This window comes from Panicum hallii, chromosome 5, assembly GCF_002211085.1.
Source record: "Panicum hallii strain FIL2 chromosome 5, PHallii_v3.1, whole genome shotgun sequence".
NCBI classification, from domain to species: domain Eukaryota; kingdom Viridiplantae; phylum Streptophyta; class Magnoliopsida; order Poales; family Poaceae; genus Panicum; species Panicum hallii.
In genome coordinates, this window is record NC_038046.1 from 43,269,708 (window position 1) to 43,286,883 (window position 17,176).

The 17,176-nt window shown below is 45.7% G+C and overlaps 1 protein-coding gene across 1 annotated transcript; it reads left to right on the forward strand.

Moving 5' to 3' along the window:
- The first annotated feature begins 12,277 nt into the window (after positions 1-12,277).
- On the forward strand, positions 12,278-17,085 carry LOC112896022 (RNA-binding protein Y14A). The gene is made up of 4 exons (XM_025964058.1): positions 12,278-12,636; positions 14,467-14,603; positions 15,827-15,972; positions 16,725-17,085. Exons 1-4 carry the CDS (start codon positions 12,369-12,371, stop codon positions 16,753-16,755), a joined length of 582 nt encoding a protein of 193 aa, XP_025819843.1. The 5' UTR covers positions 12,278-12,368; the 3' UTR covers positions 16,756-17,085.
- The last annotated feature ends 91 nt before the right edge of the window (positions 17,086-17,176 follow it).

Consider the following 17,176-nt stretch of genomic DNA (forward strand, 5'->3'; position numbering starts at 1 on the left):
TGCGTACACTAATCTCAACAAGCACTGCCCAAAGGACCACTTTGGGCTGCCGCGCATTGACCAAGTTGTCGATTCGACGGCTGGTTGTGTCCTTCTTTATTTTCTTGATTGTTATTCAGGATATCATCAGATTGCGCTCAAGGAGGAGGACCAAATCAAGACTGCATTCATCACCCCGTACGGGACATATGCCTACAAAACCATGTCCTTCGGGTTGAAGAATGCAGGAGCAACCTCACAGCGCGCGATCCAGATGTGCTTCGCGGATCAGCTGCACCGGAATGTTGAAGCCTATGTGGATGACGTGGTCATCAAGACCAGGGATTCCGATGACTTGATCGCAGATTTGGAGGAAACATTTAGCAGTCTGCGCAGATTTCGGTGGAAACTCAATCCTACTAAGTGCGTTTTTGGAGTACCTTCAGGGAAATTGCTCGGGTTCATCATTAGCAACCGGGGCATTGAAGCCAACCCTGTAAAGATCACGGCCATCACTGATATGGAGACTCCGGCCACAATCAAGGATGTGCAAAAGTTAACAGGTTGTATGGCAGCCCTGAACAGGTTCATCTCCTGACTCGAGGAGAGAGGACTACCCTTCTTCAAGCTCCTGAAATGCCAAGATAAGTTCCAATAGACGGAGGAGGCCGAGCGGGCCCTACAGGATCTGAAACATCACCTTCAGTCACCTCCGATCCTTACAGCACCATTGCCGGGGGAGGATCTACTACTCTACATCGCGGCAACAACTCATGTTGTCAGCAGTGCTATTGTAGTCGAGCGAGACGAGGAAGGCCATGCATTTGGAGTGCAGAGGCCTGTCTACTTCGTCAGCGAGGTACTCTCCGAATCCAAGGTACGATACCCCGCCGTTCAAAAGCTTTTATATGCAATTCTAATCGCATCAAGAAAGCTGCGCCATTATTTCGACGAGCACAAGATCACTGTGGTTACGGATTTCCCGCTGGCTGATATTCTTTATAATCAAGATGCCACTGGGCGTATATCAAAGTGGGCCGTGGAACTGGGGGCTTTGTCAATCGACATCAAGCCACGCACTGCAATCAAGTCTCAAGTTCTAGTCGACTTCATGGCTGAATGGAGGGAGAATCAAGTCCCAACTCCGGTCGATAAGCCAGAATACTGGACCATGTACTTTGATGGGTCCCTCAAGCTCGACGGCGGCGGCGCTGGAGTTCTGCTTATTTCTCCACGAGGAGAACAATTGAAGTATATCCTTCAGATCTTGTGGGCGGTATCCAACAATGAAGCCGAGTATGAAGCCTTGCTTCACGGGCTTCGTTTGGCAATATCACTAGGGATCAAGCGACTACTTGTGTATGGCGATTCTCTTCTTGTGGTGCAGCAAGTCAACAAATTTTCCGGCTTGGAGGTTCATCACGTGCTACGAGAGCACAATGTTGGCGCAGATACTTTGTCCAAATTGGGGTCGACACGTGCTCAGGTCCCACCAGGAGTTTTCGTCCAGGAGCTCAAGCAGCCATCCATCAAGTCTTGTTCGCAGGTAACCATCGACGCGGGTCCCCAACAACCCGATCGAGAGGTTATGGTGCTGCAAGAGGACTGACGAGAGGCTTTTATTGACTTCATTCGAGATCAAAAGTTACCCGCAGGAATTGATGCCAGAAGCGCAGAGGCGGCACGCGTCATGCGCAGAAGCAAGGGTTTTGTCCTGGTCAACAGGAAGCTCTATCGGCGCGGCGCTCGGCCAGGTGTTCTCATGAAGTGCGTCACAAAGGAAGAAGGTTACGACATATTGCGGGAGATCCACGAGGGTGTCTGCGGTAACCACACAGCTTCAAGAACGCTGGTGGGGAAGGCATAGAGGGCTGGTTTTTGGTGGCCCCCTGTAGTATCTAACACGGAGGATCTCGTGCGCAGGTGCCAAAACTATCAATTTTTCGGCAAACAGCCGCATGTTCCAGCCCACAGCCTCATCACCATACTGCCTTCCTGGCCCTTTGCTTGTTGGAGCCTCGACATGATTGGGCCCTTCACAACGGCGCCAGGCGGTTTCACCCATGTTCTGGTGGCTATCGACAAGTTTACCAAGTGGATTGAGTACAAGCCGATAGCCAAGCTCACACCAGATCGGGTTGTTGACTTCATCTCGGATATCTTGCACTGCTTCGGCTTCCCCAATACCATCATCATAGACTTGGGATCCAATTTCACGGCCAACCAGTTCTGGGAATTCTGCGAGAATGCATGCATCAAGGTTAAATATGTCTCGGTCGCACACCCAAGGGCCAATGGACAAGTCGAAAGGGCGACCGGTTTGATAATCGACGGCCTCAAGAAGAGACTCTACGATGAAAACAGTAAGAAGGGGGCAAATGGATACATGAGCTGCCACATGTTGTCTGGGGGCTTCGGACTCAGTCGTCTAAAGCCACAGGACAAATGCCTTTCTTCCTCGTATACGGATCTGAGGCTATCTTACCGGCCGATATCATGTGGAAGTCCCCAAGGGTTGAAATGTACAATGAAGGCGAGGCAGACGAGGCGAGGCAATTAGAGCTCGATTCTGTCGAAGAGGCCCGCTGCACTGCTCTTGTTCAGTCAGTCCGATACCTGCAGGGGATCCGGCGATATCATGATCGCAACATGAGAGAGCGGTCATTCAGCATCGGTGACTTGGTCTTGCGTCGCATTCAAGATGAGTCCGGCCTACACAAGCTCAATTCAAGGTGGGAGGGCCCATTTGTCGTCAAACAGGTTACAAGACCAGGGTCTTATCGACTACAATATCCCGGAGTCACGATGTTCCGAACTCTTGGAACATCCAGAACCTGCGCAAGTTTTACCCATGAGGAGATGTCCGGAGATAGCTGAATCTCCGGGGGCTTAGATGGCCTCCCTTCCTCGAATCAGTTTGGAGGCTACGTGCCACAAGATTCGGGTCGAAAATTTCTCTGTAAACATGCGGAGGCTACGGCCACTTGCAACATTTACATAAATCAGCTTCTTGTCGAGAATTGTACGGAGGCCACGGCCACGTTTATATCCTATCCATTTCATGTTTCGACGTAACCGACCGCTCCGTTCATATCTTCTACGGCTCGACTTCCGCCGCGGCCTTGGATGGTCGCACGCGACAGTAGTCACATCTATCCCAACAAATCGATCCGTTCGACTGGTTTATACCCAGCTTGTTGGATGGGCTCGTGTAAAGAGCTACCTCGACTACATCCCGAGTTGTTGAACTCAGGGTAGTTTTGTTTTTGCCACAAACACGGCAGAGTTGCGGTGATGCCCGCGTTTGCTCCCAACGAGTTCGAACCGTCCGTCCGGTTCTTAGCTAACTCAAGGAGCGCGCTCATATGAGGAGCGACTTCGACTACACCCAGAGTCGATGCACTCGGGGTAGTTTTGTTTCTCTGCCTTACGCAAGGCAGTTCCGCGATGATGCTCGTGTTCTTTCCTAACAGTTTAGACTCGCTCAGTCGAGTTGCAGCTAACTTGTTAGATGAGTACCCGCTTGGAGCTATGACTACCTTCTGGGTCGCTGCACCCAGGGTAGTGTCTACTACTTAGCCTTTGAGCCTGGATTCCAATTCAACCATGGCACAAACACAAGTAGAGGCATCAAATACAACATTTATACAGGGAATGAGTACTTGTTTTTTACACCCTAATCCTGCACTACACTTTGAACTATACGTTCTGATACAGGTTGGGCTTCTACGAGGTATCCGTCAAACTGATCCTCGGTGCAGTCCGTTGCCAATCCTTGAGCAAATATTTCCAGCTGCGCGTTTGGCAGGAAGGACTTCACAATCGCGAGGGCGTTGCTGACACATGCGATAGGAGCCTCGGAGAGGAATTTGAATACTTTCTTCGGGGCTTCGCGGAGCCGCTCCAGCAAGGGCCGGGGGTTTGCTTCACCTTCCTCCGGTGGATCCACCATGTCCACCAGCTCCTGGGCGGCCCCCCTGAGGTCTTCGAGCTCCCTCTGTCGCTGCTCCTTCTCCTTGCCCAGCGTCTTGATTCGCTGAAGGCAGTCGACGAACTGTCGTTCAGTGTCGCCGATCACCTTCTGCAACCTCTTGACGTCATCTGTACGGCGATAGAGCAGGTTCTTCACATCAGTAAGTAGCTCTTCTTTACTCATTAAGATTCTCCTAAGTTCTGTGGCAGAAAGTTTTTCAGAATCCAGGATGTGTCGTTCAATGCAAGTACTCGAGGGAAGCAATGGCTTACCTTGGTGCGCTTTCTTTTGCTCCTTGAGCTGCTCCTGGTGCGCGTTCTTTTGCGCCTCGAGCGCCTTCTTCTGCTCCTCGAGTTGTCGCTGGAGCTCGAAGTTGGCTTTCTCGAGATGCAAGTTCTTCGTCTTCTTGTCATCAATGCGTCTTTCCAGAGCAGCAAGTTCTTGGTGATCACTTACAACTTCCCGCAGTTTTTCTGATTTCCTCCGGGAGTCAGTGATCACATCCTGCATAGAGGAGGAGGTCAAGTCACAACTACTTGACAACGCATACAAGCAGACAAGCACTTGGGACTTACCATGGTAAAGTCATACAGTTCTTTGTAAGCTCTCCTAAAGCCCTTTATGTTCTCGGCTATCAGCTTCGGGTCATCCACCAGTTCGGTGTCGATGATGTCCTTGTCTCCGGGCCCGGCTTTCAGCATTTCTCGGGGACTCTTTAACGTCCCAGCAGCTTCTTCAGGGGGTGCAGGCTGAGCACCTACAAGTGCACATGTTTTTCAGAATACTGCACCTGGGTCTCGGCAATTAGCCGTGGGCGGTCAGATGCTTACCTGTGCCATCCGCTGAAGCGGCATCTGGAGCCTCGACTTGTTCCACACCACCAGCTCCGGTGTCGCCTTGTTGGAGCTCGGGGGGCGGCAAGTCGGGCAGCGTCGCGTCCGCCTCGGGGGCTGGCTCCGCGGGGGCCAACGGCTCGGGGGCTGGAGCCGCCGTGATAGGTCCCGCGCCTGAAGATTCTTCTTGGGTCGAAGACCCGGGGGCCGGGGTAGCCGAGGCCGGCGTCAGCTGGAGGTCCGCGGCGCTTGCAGCTCTAATGAAGTCGAAGTCAGACAACACACAAGTCGAACGATCCAAATATATATTGTGCAACCAGAGGCAAACTTACAGTGTAGACTTCTTCTTGATGGCCCTTTTCACCCGCAAGGCCTGTTGTGGCATTTCCGTTGCGGGTGGCGGGGTTTCACCAGCCAATGGCGTGGTCCCCGCCACGGCGATGGTGACGACTGCGGCGGCCGATGGAGCTGTTTCTTCTTCTTCAGGCTCGGCCCGAGAGGAGGAGGCAGAAGGACTACAGGAGGACAGTGTAAGCACGACACAGTATCAACATATAGCAATACAACAAGGCAACAACAAGTACCCGGAAGATTCGATTTCTTGCGCCTTCCGCTTCCGCGCTATCCGACGACCCTACGGCACCAGCGGCAAAGCGTCGGCCAACTCCACGACTGGCTCGAAGGAGTTGTCCCGTCGCGCTTCCCCTTCAGCTTCCTCCTCCGCCTGAGGGCTCACATCCTCTGTGGACCCGCTGCTGCGCTGAGCCACAGCTATGCGAGCCCTTTTGGCTTCTACAGCGGCGCTGGGGAGGAGGTGGTCTGGCCGGGGGATATCGGGTCATGGCGGGTAGCTGCGGTAGAGCTCTGTGTTTCCCTGCAGAAGGCTTTCAGTTAGCGATGGCATAACAGAAGTAGATTTCAACAAAAAGTAGTCGAGTACTTACAGGTTTGGGCGAATTCCGTGCGGTAAATAGTTCCGACACGTACGGCACGGCGTCCACGTCTAGCAGCACTCGTCTGACTCGGAGGAGGGCGGCATCGTCTGACAACTCCTCTGCGCACATGCGAGATGGATCTTCAGAGCCTGTGTACTCGAATCCAAGTCGGTGGCACTGTAGGATCGATTGGACTCGGCGTTTGAAGAAAGAAAACATAACGGAAGCGTCGGTCACCCCCGTCATCTTGTGTGCCTCTATGATGTCTAAAAGCTCCTCGACTTGATCCATGTCTCCCCTGGACAATTCAAGATTCCACTCCGGCCTCACTACAGGTGGGTTATTTGTTTTTCCGGGGAGCTGGGGGGGCATGATTTTTAGTATAGAACCAATGGTTCTTCCAACCGGGAAGGTTGGAGGGGAATTTGTATGAGAGGTATCTTTCGCCGACCTGCTGACGCAATTGAATGCCGGCGCCCCCTACAACAGAAAGTTTTTTTGAGGTAGGCTGGGGTTTGACGCGGAAGAGGAAGCGGAAAAGATCCCAGTGGGGCTCGATTCCGAGAAAGGCTTCACAGAAATGGATGAAAATAGAAATATGGCAGATGGAATTCGGGTTGAGATGATGGAGCTCAAGCCCGTAATAGCAAAGAAGGCCACGGAAGAAAGAACAAGAGGGGAGGGCCAATCCCCGTTCGGCAAAATGGTAAAATGTGACGATTTCCTCAATATTTTCCATAGGAAAAGGTTCACGGAAAGAGGGGCGCCAGTTGACAAGATTCTTCTCTTGCAGTAACCCCTTGGAAACTAGCCTATTTAGATCGGTGAGGGAGCACTTACTGTATGGCCACTCTCCGGTCGACGGCTGCGCCTCCTTCTTTTTCCCTTCGATCTCTGATTTCTTGGGCGCCATCTCCGATTCGCTTGCCACGAGATGCTCGGGGGCTGCGGGGAGAGGGGCGGGGAGATCAGGGTTGGGGATTTCTTTGGGGGGGATGGCGGCGGCGCGTGGCTCTGATTGGGAATTTTTGTGGATCTTCGCAAAATGCAGATTGGACGCGCAGTTTTTCTCACTGCTGCCACGGGGTTAAATAACCAGCGGAGTGGGGAAAATTTACTGTTCTGAAGCTCAAGCGTCGTTTTTGGGAATATTCCGAAGCTGAGGGGTCATTTGGTGGACTATTTGGATTAAATATTTGACTACTCATTTTTTCAGGGTTAATTCGCCCGAAAAAAGGGGGTTTTCGAATTCATGATCTAATTTCCATCATCTGTATCATCACTTTGGTAATTTCACAAGTTGTCATTTTTTAGCCTGCATGCCACGGTTTTCGGATCCTTATCTCCAATTTTGTGGGATTTGGATTCAAGGCTCGGGGGCTGCGGGATACGTGGCATCGACTACTTATTTTTCAAATTTCTTTGAAGGATAAGGAGGATTACAGACTAATCGGACCCTCAGCCTGATTCTCCGATTCAACCTAAGGCTCGGGGGCTACTCCATATGGAGTGCGATTTTTCAAATCGCACACCATATTAAGAATAAAATTCGGGGCATGAGCACCTCATAGCTTCGATGTAGCCAAGCAAGTACTCGAAGAAGGACTTCAAGGCGAAGCTTTTGAAGAAGTCGAAGACTACTTCGGAAGTACTCGATAAGCCTGCAGTACTCAGCTACGAAGAGCTCGGGGGCTTGTCAGACCCGGAGCTTTATCCCGTTTAAGTAGGAGATAGAGCTAACCGATACAGAGAGAATCTACTCGAGATATGTTCTGGTACGATTCCTTAGCTGGTGTTGGTTAGTATCTTTGTAATTCTGGCCTCTCGGATATATAAGGGAGGGCAGGGACCCCTCTCAAAGCACGATCTCTAGATCAACTTACACCTAAGGCAATACAAACCACTACAGGACGTAGGGTATTACGCACCTGACGGCCCGAACCTGTCTAAGCTTTGTGTTCCTTGTACCTTCGAGTTCCTGATCTCGGCGTCTCCTCACCCAAAATTACCACCTTGGGTATATCCCTCGGTGGGCAGCCGGTTAAACACCGACAATGAGGGGTCATTTGGTGGATTGTTTAGATAAAATATTCGATTAATCATTTTTTAGGGTTAACTATCCTGAAAAAAGGGTTTTTCGAATTCCAGATTTAATTTCCACCATTTGTACCATCACACCAGTTATTTGGGGATATTTTTTCACTGCATGCCACGACTTTTGGATCCTTATTTCCAAACCTAAGAGATTTGGATTCAAAGCTCGGGGCTGCGGGATACGTGGCATCGACTACTTATTTTTTCGAATTTATTTTGAAAAAGTAAGTAAGGAAGATTCAAGACTAATGCGATCCTCAGCCTGATTCTCCGATTCAACCTAAGGCTCGGGGGCTACTCCATATGGAGTGCGATTTTTCAATCGCACACCATACTAAAGAAATAATTCGGGGCATGAGCACCTCGTAGCTTCGATGCAGCTAAGTAAGTACTCGAAGAAAAATTTCAAGACGGAGCTTTGCAAGAAGCTGAATACTACTTCGAAAGTACTCGAGAAGCCTGCAGTACTCAGCTACTAAGAGCTCGGGTGCTTGTCAGACCCGGGGCCACGGGGCTGTGCACATAATGTAGTTTAAATAGAGTTAAGAGATAGAGCCTCTCTTATCTCTTATTTAAGTTGTTTTCTTCTCGTTTGAGTAGGAGATAAAGCTAGTCGATACAGAAGGAATCTACTCGAGATATATTCTGGTATAATTCCTTGGCTAGTGTCGGTTAGGATTCAGGTAACTCTGACCTCCCGGATATATAAGGGGGGCAGAAACCCCCGCAAAACAGATCATTCTACACCCAAGGAAATACAAACCACCATACAGGACGTAGGGTATTACGCATCTCGCGGCCCGAACCTGTCTAAATCTTGTGTTCCTTGCACCTTCGAGTTCCTGATCTCGGTGTCTCCTCACCTAAATTTACCACCTTGGGTATACCCTTTGGTGGGCAGCCAGTAAAACACCGATATTATCTTCATTGATGATATTCTTATCTATTCGAAGACTCGAGATGATCATGCTCACCACATCCAGATTGTATTGCAAAAACTTCGGAAGCATCGTCTATATGCCAAGTTTAGCAAGTGCGAGTTTTGGCTTGAGAAAGTATCTTTTCTTGGTCACGTTCTCTCCAAGGGTGGCGTCGCCATCGATCCTAGCAAGGTGCAAGATGTTCTTGAATGGAAACAATCTTGAAATGTCACCGATATCCGGAGTTTTCTTGGACTTGCGGGATACTATCGCCGGTTCATAGAAAACTTTTCAAAAATTGCCAAGCGTATGACCGAGTTATTAAAAAATGGGGTCAAGTTTGAATGGTCCCAAGCTTGTGAAGAAGCCTTTCAAACTCTCAAAGATCGTCTTACTACCGCTCCCGTTCTCGTTCAACCAAATATTCACAAGAACTTTGATGTCCATTGTGATGCCTCTCGCGTCGGTCCTGGTTGTGTTCTTATGCAAGAAGGCCAAGTGGTGGCCTATGCCTCTCATCAACTCAAGCAACATGAAGAAAATTATCCAACCCATGATTTGGAGCTTGCGGCCGTTGTCCATGCTCTAAAGATATGGCGTCACTATCTTCTTGGTAATCATTGCAATATCTACACCGATCATAAAAGTCTTAAATATATCTTCACCCAATCAGATCTCAACATGAGGCAACGTAGGTGGCTTGAGTTAATCAAAGATTATGATCATGAAGTTCACTATCATCCCGGTAAGGCGAATGTTCTTGCCGATGCACTAAGCCGCAAGGCCCAATGCAATTGTTTGACTATGGGACCTCCTCTTCATACTCTTTGTGATGAATTCCGGAAACTTGAAATGGAAATGGTCATGGAGGGATATCTTGGTGCTCTTATAATCAAGTCCGACCTCTACGATCAAATTAAGGAAACTCAAAAGAATAACAAAGGTATGGCCCGAATTCGTACCTTAATGAAGGAGGGTAAAGCTCAATGTTTTTCTTGTGATGATCAAGGAGTCCTATTCTTTGGGAAGCGTATTATCGTGCCTAAGGATCACAACTTGAGGCATCTAATTCTTAGTGAAGCTCATAACTCTCAATTCTCTATTCATCCGGGTAGTACCAAAATATTTCAAGATCTCAAGCAAAGGTTTTGGTGGACTCGCATGAAGCGGGAAATCGCTCGATACGTCGCCGAGTGCGATGTTTGCCAAAGGGTTAAGGCCGTACATCTCAAACCGGCCGGTACTCTCCAACCTTTGCCTATTCCATCATGGAAGTGGAAAAATATTGGGATGGATTTTATCACCGGGTTACCGAAGACTACTCAAGGGTATGATTCTATTTGGGTGATCGTTTGCAATATGACCAAAGGAAAAATTAAATACTTAAACTATTTTAATGGTGTCTTAACTCCAAATGTTTTATGAGCATGGTATTTGTTTTTTGGATGTTGGAAGGATGTACAAATTACCTTTCTTAATTTTTTTCATGATTAATGTTAATTTTATGAGTAAATCAATAACCTACAATTATTTTGACTTTCTCTAAAAAGTAAACCTCATCACTACACTCGAGGTTCGGTATTATGGACCCACCGATTAATCCATAATAATTATATACACAGAAGCTGAAGGGGTCCCATGGTGAGGAAGTTTTCTTTTGCAACAAAATGTCAAAATAATCATAGGTCTCTACTATGGACACGAGAAAAGTTGTAGTTTCTTTTCAACATGTATTAAAATAATTAGAGTGTTTTTGAGACCCACTCTTTTTTTATGGTGCTGAAAAGCTACCGGTGCGTTGTGAGTTATTAGGCTAGGGTTCTGAAGTTTATGTTAATCTGTATTGATCATAATTTTAAATGTTTTGGATGAACAATAATGTCTAATCTTGTTTGTTAAAATAAGCAACTGATCATGACATTTAATTTAAACGGATCTACAACTGCTGGTTTTATTACTTTCATGTTGTATAGTGCTATTTAGAGGTTTATTTTCCTCATCTTTTTGAAGTGTAGGGTTGCCCCATCTAACAAGCATAGAATATAGTTCCTATTATTCATTTTGTTATAGGTTCTAACACTATCTTTTCAGTCCTATGTGTTACTCCGTAGTATAAAGAAGGGTTAATTGGATCCATACCATTATAATTGTCCGAGTTCACTGATCTGCCATTACAATTCGTCATTTTGGAACCGTACTATTACAATTTTACAACTCTTCGAAACACACCACTAATTACCCCTTTGATGTGTTTCTAAAAAATTTTGGACCAAAATACCCTTAGTGTTCTTTTTCCTCTAATCCCCTCTCTCCTTCATCTCTCTCCATGGCGTCCGGATCTCCGATGGTTGCCCGATTGCTAGCTCTCGCACAGTCATCGAGGTGGACGCCCGGGTCGGGTCCCGCGCCTCGCACGCACGCCACGCCCCGCGTGGCTGCAGTGCCGCCGCACGCTGCTCCCAAGCGCCCGCGCCGCGCAACGTCCCGGCCCACCCGCACGCAGCCCTGCTGGCCGCGCCGTTGGCTCCTCCTGCGCGCTGCCCGGTCCTCCGCGTGGCTAGCGCGCCCATGTAGCATTGCCGCCGTGCCGCCCGCGCCCATCGCCCCTCGGGCCGCGCGCCTCCCACTCCTCCGGCCACGCGTGCCGCGAGCTGCTCCTCCTCTGCGTGCCTCGTGCCCCCCTTGTCCTGCATGCACGCCTTGCTCCTCCTGCATGCTGAGGAGAGGAGAGGAGGGAGGGGCACCGTCGGGTGGTAGCGAGGGAAGAGACCTACGCTGGGAGGGGCACCGTCGGGTGGTAGCGAGGGAAGAGACCTACGCTGCCGCCGAGGATAGAGGATGTGGCGGCGGGGTGAGGGAGAGAGATGGAGAGAAAGGGGATTAGAGGAAGAAGAAGTCTGAGAATATTTTGGTCCAAAATTTTTTAGAAATACATCGAAAGGGTAAGTAGTGGTATGTTTGGAAGAGTTGTAAAATTGTAATGGCACGATTCTAATATGACGAATTGTAATGGCAGATCAGTGAACTCGGATAATTGTAATAGTATGGATCTAATTAACCCTATAAAGAATAGCTACTTCATCTCCATTGGCAGATCTAGAGATGGAATTGAGCCTGAGCCAGCTCTACCTTTACATCTCCATCTTGAATACCTAGCGTTTTGTAGCTTTTTGTGTTACGGCTTGAATACCTAGGGTCGCTTTATTTATCTCCTTTTATGGTTGGTCAAAGGTAAACTGATGATGGTGAGTTTTTCTAGATGGTTATGTGATCGTTTAATAAGAGAGGCTCAAGGACTTGTATTTATCTTTTGTTTTTTAGTGGTTTATTTTATGAATACGATAGTCGACGAAGGAGGCGTGGACACATATTATAATTTTATTTTCATATTATTAGTTCATTTTGTGAAGAATGTTATATTATATGCTTTTTTGTTTTCCTTTGACAATAATACTAGACTAGATATCTTTTTGAAAACATTTACAAATGGTATTAAAAAATTGAAATGCTTAAACTGACGTGGCCCCCGCAAACTCGCCTCAACCCCTGTAAAGCTGTCCAGCCGTGAAACCTCTCGTTCTCGTTAGCCTCCGCCGCCGCACCCTAACACAACACCACAGGCACGCAGGCGGCGATGGCGGCGGCGAACGCGGGGGACGTGGAGGTGGTCGACTTCGACTCCGATGACGACGACCTCATGGACGACGACGCCCCCGAGGTCAACCCGGCCCCAGCCGCCCCCCGCCTGCGCTCCACCATCGCCGCCGGCGGGGACTCCACCGCTGCCGCGCGCAAGACCAAGGGCCGCGGATTTCGCGAGGAGCCTTCCTCCTCGCGCCCCCTAGCCGGCCGCGCCGATTTCGACTCCCTCGGCTCCGACGACGGCCCTGGACCCCTCAGATGTAAGATTCCTTGGGCCTTGACCCCTTTCCCTCTCCAGCTTCGATCCCCACAGAGCGTAGCTTCTTGACGTGGTTTTGGCGGTAGCCCCTCCTTTCTTGGCCGGATTCGACTCTGGCTGTTGGTGTCCAAAGATCTTGCTATGCTTGAAACAGATGCTGCGATCTTGCGAGGTTTGTAGGGTTTGATTTTGTTGGGCGATTCGCCGATTCTAAGCCGACATGTTTCCTGCTGGCTGTGCTGGGCTATAAGCTCTGAAAGGTTGCTACTTTGTTGGCAGTAACAAACCTCGGGACCTCATGCGATAGGGTTCAGAACTGACGCTGTAGTTTGCCTTGCTCAGTGGTCAATAGATTCGAGGGTTTGCTAGCTGTTCTATTTTTAGGAGCAATTCTTTGTAGAGAACAATTGAAGCATGGCAACAGCAAGGAGCTTTGATCTAGGCTATTAAATTGTTGTGGTCACTTCCTTTTGGTTTCTGAGTTGGCATGTTGCAAAATTCTTCTGGGTAAAGGTATTGTCATTCTGAAATTTTCTTATTAATGTGGATTTGGGATGAATTTTGTGCATTGGTTCTGCATTCAAATAATTACAGAAACACGACAACAACAAAGCCTTTTAGTCCCAAGCAAATTGAGTTAGGCTAGAGATGGAACTCCAAATGAGTGACTGACAAAAGGAGTAACATAAAAAATAGCCCTTTATTTCTGCATTGAAAGGATTAAATTTGCCAAAATCGACTGTTCATGCTTTACACTGATTGGTTAGGTATTCTACATTGGACTGCAAATGCAAATGCTGATTTGTTGATTTACCTTTTTTTTCCCACCTTTCTTTCAAATCTATTCATTGTTTCTGACGAATAATGCTACACCTGCAAAATGTTCTCTGGAAATACGACATACATTCCGATGTATTACCACCCAATTATGCAAATGAAACCTTTCAATTAACAACTTATCAGATTGCAAGGTTGTTGCTGTCTATGTGAGCATGTAAGTACAATTTTTGTAGAGCGTTCTGTATGTATAGCATTACTCATTTCTGATTGAGGTGAATGTGCTAGAAGTTAACAATTTTATGGCAGTAATATTGTTGTTTCCTTATCTCTTTGGAATGGTTGGATGTTATAAGTGCATGCTAAAGTTGGAATTGATTGTGTGCGCGTGCGCTCAGAACAGGGATACATCATTGGGGAAGTTGTTCTGAGCATAATGTTTTGACATGTGACCTTTCCTTTGTGGTTTTGTCATATATTGTTAGATTTGAGATACCAATTAGAGGCATGTGCTACAAGCTACATTTGTCAAACTATTCATTCTTTTCCGGTCTTATGATTACATATTGGAAGACTTTTAAGCTGGTTGTACCGTTTGTGACCAAGGATTGATCAAATTGTATCGTAATTAAGTCCTCTATTATGAGATGCATGCATTATTACTTGTTTAGAGCCTTACATGTAAGAATACTACAGATGCTTGTATGGAGTTTTAGTTGTTGGCTGAAATTCTGTAGCTCAAAGTTTCTGTTATTTGTCAAAGAATTATTGCCTGAAAGATGCATACCAACTTTTTTATTTTACAGCTTTACGTAATGTCTCTGTAAAAATGTATATATCCTGAAGTTGGTATGCATCTTTCTTTCTTCGGTTTTGAAATATGTAGTTCACTTTGCTCTTGCTCAAATGCAAATTTAAGGAAGTTTATCAACTAAAAAAGAACAAAGTATATTACTTCCATGACTATATATCTTTGGTTGAACAAGTGCTACAAAGACAATCAAACCTTATTGCTATAGCTCATGTACTTGCCCCCTTTTCTGTGTGTTTGCAGCTATTGAGGGGTGGATTATTTTGGTAACCGGCGTCCATGAAGAAGCACAGGAGGATGACCTACATAATGCTTTCCGGGAATTTGGGCAGGTCAAGAACCTGCACTTGAATTTAGATCGTCGTACTGGGTTTGTCAAAGTAAGTATTTGTTCATTTCTGTCACATGTTCTTGCTTTTGTGGGAACTCTATCCAAATTCAAGTTGCTGTATTCTTTGAATATATGCAAAAGGTTATCAAAGTGTTACAAACAGTTCCTGTGTCTGATATAGGTAGTTATCTTTTTGTTGCAAATAAATGTGCAGGGAAAATGCCATTACTTATGCTTCTAGAATGTATGCTAGATTATAAGACAGATGCAAGATTACAGAACATTTCCCTTCTATCATTCAAATTTGACTTTAAGTTGGAAAGTCAGGTATTATTAAGGTCATAACTGTCATACTTCCTTGAGCAAAAATTGTCAAAGAACTATATCATAAAGCTATAAGAATGAAAGGGTTTACTTTTCCTTTTCATGTTCATTTGAAGCATGGAGGTTGGTACCTACAAAGTAAACTAAATTGATATAGTCTGGAACGTGCTAAATACTAAAGCATGGTTTCTGTTTAGTAGTCTGTGAGATGTGTGCTTATACCTCCTTAGATGACAGATCCCTGGACATACAGAAAATAAGATGCTGCTTAAGGATACTAGGCTTTAGTGTGTTTTTTTGGATAAAAGTGATGCCATAACATGATTCTTAGTAACCTTTTAACCATTTTTTATCTTTTTTAGTTTGTTAATATAGTTGCTATATTGTTACATTCTTGTGGCATAAACTGGTATTACAATTTTCTTCTCGAGTTTTCCACTTCTCCTTAAAACAGGATTTTGATATGTGATATCTGCCTTCCTTCAGTTTAGAAAACTTGATTTCTGAATTTTGCTATCATGGTACTATAAGATAACAAAATGAAGAAAGTTTTAGCTGGTTTTATCATATTTGCATGAACTATCCTGGATAACTAATTATTATTGTAAACGTGGTTGGCACATGCTGGTACTAGTTTTGCTTTAGTTTTTACTCTCATAAGCCTTTTACATTATAGAAAGCAATCTGTACATGTAAACAGATCTACGATTATGTGTATAATATTTGTTCTGTGTGCTTCCAATGAATGTGAGAAACTATCATTTTTTCCATTCATATATGCATTTACTTCCTAAATTCTGGCAAATTTTCATAGCTCGTTTCTCTATTTAAAGCTGAAACCTTATGTCAAGAAGTAGATTTTTCTTAACTCTGTATACAACCTGACTAATATCACCAATGTACACAAGAAAGATGTAGTTTTAACTGTTTTCTGTCTATCATATGCAGGGATATGCTTTGATTGAATATGAGAGCTTTGACGAAGCCCAGGCTGCAATAAAAGCAATGGACGGAACTGAGCTTGTTACACAGATAATAAATGTTGACTGGGCATTTAGTAGTGGCCCAGTCAAGCGAAGAAATGTTCGCAGGAGGTATATTTTTTTGATATTATCAAGTGCATCTGGCTCTTTATTTGTGTTGAACTTTTGGTTCGGGCATCAAGTTACACAAGTTCCATATGAAAGAGATGATGTGGCCCACAAAATGTTGTACTGTCATTCAAACTCATGAAGTGCTTATAGGGAAAAATGATAAGTTTGCTCTGAATAGTAATATTTGTCCCTTTTTTATAGTTTAACATTTTTCATAATATCTCAATCATGTTCCTTTGATATGGTAACATTAGTGCTATACTTATTCATAGGCAGATTGAATTGAAAATACAATGTATTTTTCAACTTGAGGCTTTTGGGCTTTTCTTATAGATTCAGTACGTGTGAAACAAAAGTATTCCTTGGTTGCACCCTAAAGGGTGTGACCACTAGATATATCTCCATCTTGACCTTGTACTCTTACCATTTGTTAATTCTTTGCCACATCAAGGGGAAATTTATGTGTATGTAGTTGCCTTCCAACTTAAAGGTTTTCAGTCAAAATGTTAAAAAAATTGTTTTACCCATTTAAGTCACAGAATACACGGAAACATTTCTAATAACAATTTACATGCTTTATAGGCACTAATGCCTTTTCTTTATACTTGTGCATTTGGGAACATGCTATGATTGTGTTTTTATATACTTGTACGTATGTTTAACTACATTCATGACGGTATTCATTATTCCTATCTTTGATGTTTTTGTTTGGTTGTCGCTACGGCTAACATTTGTCATGACCAATTTTGCAGATCAAGGAGCCCTGCCAGGAGGAGATACTGAGCTTGCCTTCACCATGTCATAAGGGAGGACTTATGTGATGAAACCTGAGCTTGCTTTCTCTACATTGTCATAAGGAGAGCTTGTGTGATGAAAATTGTCTGTTTTCCAGGTTTTGCGCTTCCCGATTTCGTGAGTTTAGTTTGACGCATGATGGTTTGCTTTTGGTTTCCAACTACTATGTAGTATGACTGTTGTATCTCATTTCGTGTTTCCTATTATTTTGGTGTACGTGGGTGTTTGTACAAACATGCCATGAGCACTATGCCTCGGATTGTAATTGCGATCTATGTTACTCTGGAATGGATGCTTCGACGTTTATGCTATCTGTGACACCGCTGGCCCATTGTGTAATATGGTTCACATGATAGGTACCTAAATACATGTAGGAAGCCATGCAGTGCGAATTCAAGCCATTCTGTTT